General features: G+C 38.4%; 1 protein-coding gene across 1 annotated transcript in view; it reads left to right on the top strand.

The window, feature by feature from the left end:
- The window catches only part of LOC107561422 (paraplegin-like), a gene marked incomplete at its 5' end in the record, with an annotated part of 8,507 nt that overhangs the window by 613 nt on the left and 7,076 nt on the right, over positions 1-818 (top strand). Inside the window, 2 exons of the mRNA XM_016245865.1 lie at positions 1-88; positions 177-318. The exon at positions 1-88 is cut by the window's left edge and continues 42 nt beyond it. Coding sequence (XP_016101351.1) covers positions 1-88; positions 177-318 — 230 coding nt within the window. The remainder of the gene's footprint in view (positions 89-176; positions 319-818) is intronic.

Below are 818 nucleotides of genomic sequence, written 5' to 3' on the forward strand. Positions count from 1 at the left end.
CGGTATGGCTGCCATTGGGGTTGCAATTCTCTGGTACATCTTCCGCCTGGCAGGAATGGGTGGGAGAGATGGTGGCTTTAGCGCTTTTGTAAGTCAGGATTCCTTCATTTACATTCGTTGTAGAATTGTACAAATCAAATATTTTCTGATGTCAAATAATCTGCCTGCTCCACCAGAATCAATTAAAAATGGCTAAATTCACTATTGTCGATGGGAAATCTGGGAAAGGTGTAAGCTTCAAAGATGTTGCGGGAATGCACGAGGCCAAGATGGAAGTCAAAGAGTTTGTGGACTATCTAAAGGTAAGGGCATCTGAAAGTTAGACCCAAAACTTTATTTCCATTTATGTAACAGTGAAATCTTCTAGTTATTCATGCTCTGTTTTACTTGGTGCTGCATTACCGAGAGCAATTCATAATGCTATGTGAGAATGTTGCATTCTCAGCTAAAGGGGACCCTATAACAGGCATTAGCATAAACTAGGATTGTGCCATCCTGATATTTTTTGGGATTTTGTAAATAATGATAATTAGGCATTATTTTTGCTGTTTGTGTTTTTGTGCTGGTGCTTTAACTGGTTTAGGCCTGTTGTGGACAGCTGACTCCCAAAGCTTTCATATTCTGTGTGGTGGTTAGTTCACAGCAGTGGCAGAAACTTTTCATGTCCCCTTAAACTGATTTCCAAAGGCACTTTACCTTTTATAAGGCAATTTCTTTCCTATCCTTGTTAGATATATGCATCAGGTCAAATTCTTACATTTAGTCAATAACTTGTTCGTTAGAATAATGCAACACTATCCACCTTTTTTTTTTTTTTT

Source organism: Sinocyclocheilus grahami, unplaced genomic scaffold, assembly GCF_001515645.1.
Source record: "Sinocyclocheilus grahami isolate Dianchi unplaced genomic scaffold, SAMN03320097.WGS_v1.1 scaffold772.1, whole genome shotgun sequence".
In the NCBI taxonomy this organism is placed as follows: domain Eukaryota; kingdom Metazoa; phylum Chordata; class Actinopteri; order Cypriniformes; family Cyprinidae; genus Sinocyclocheilus; species Sinocyclocheilus grahami.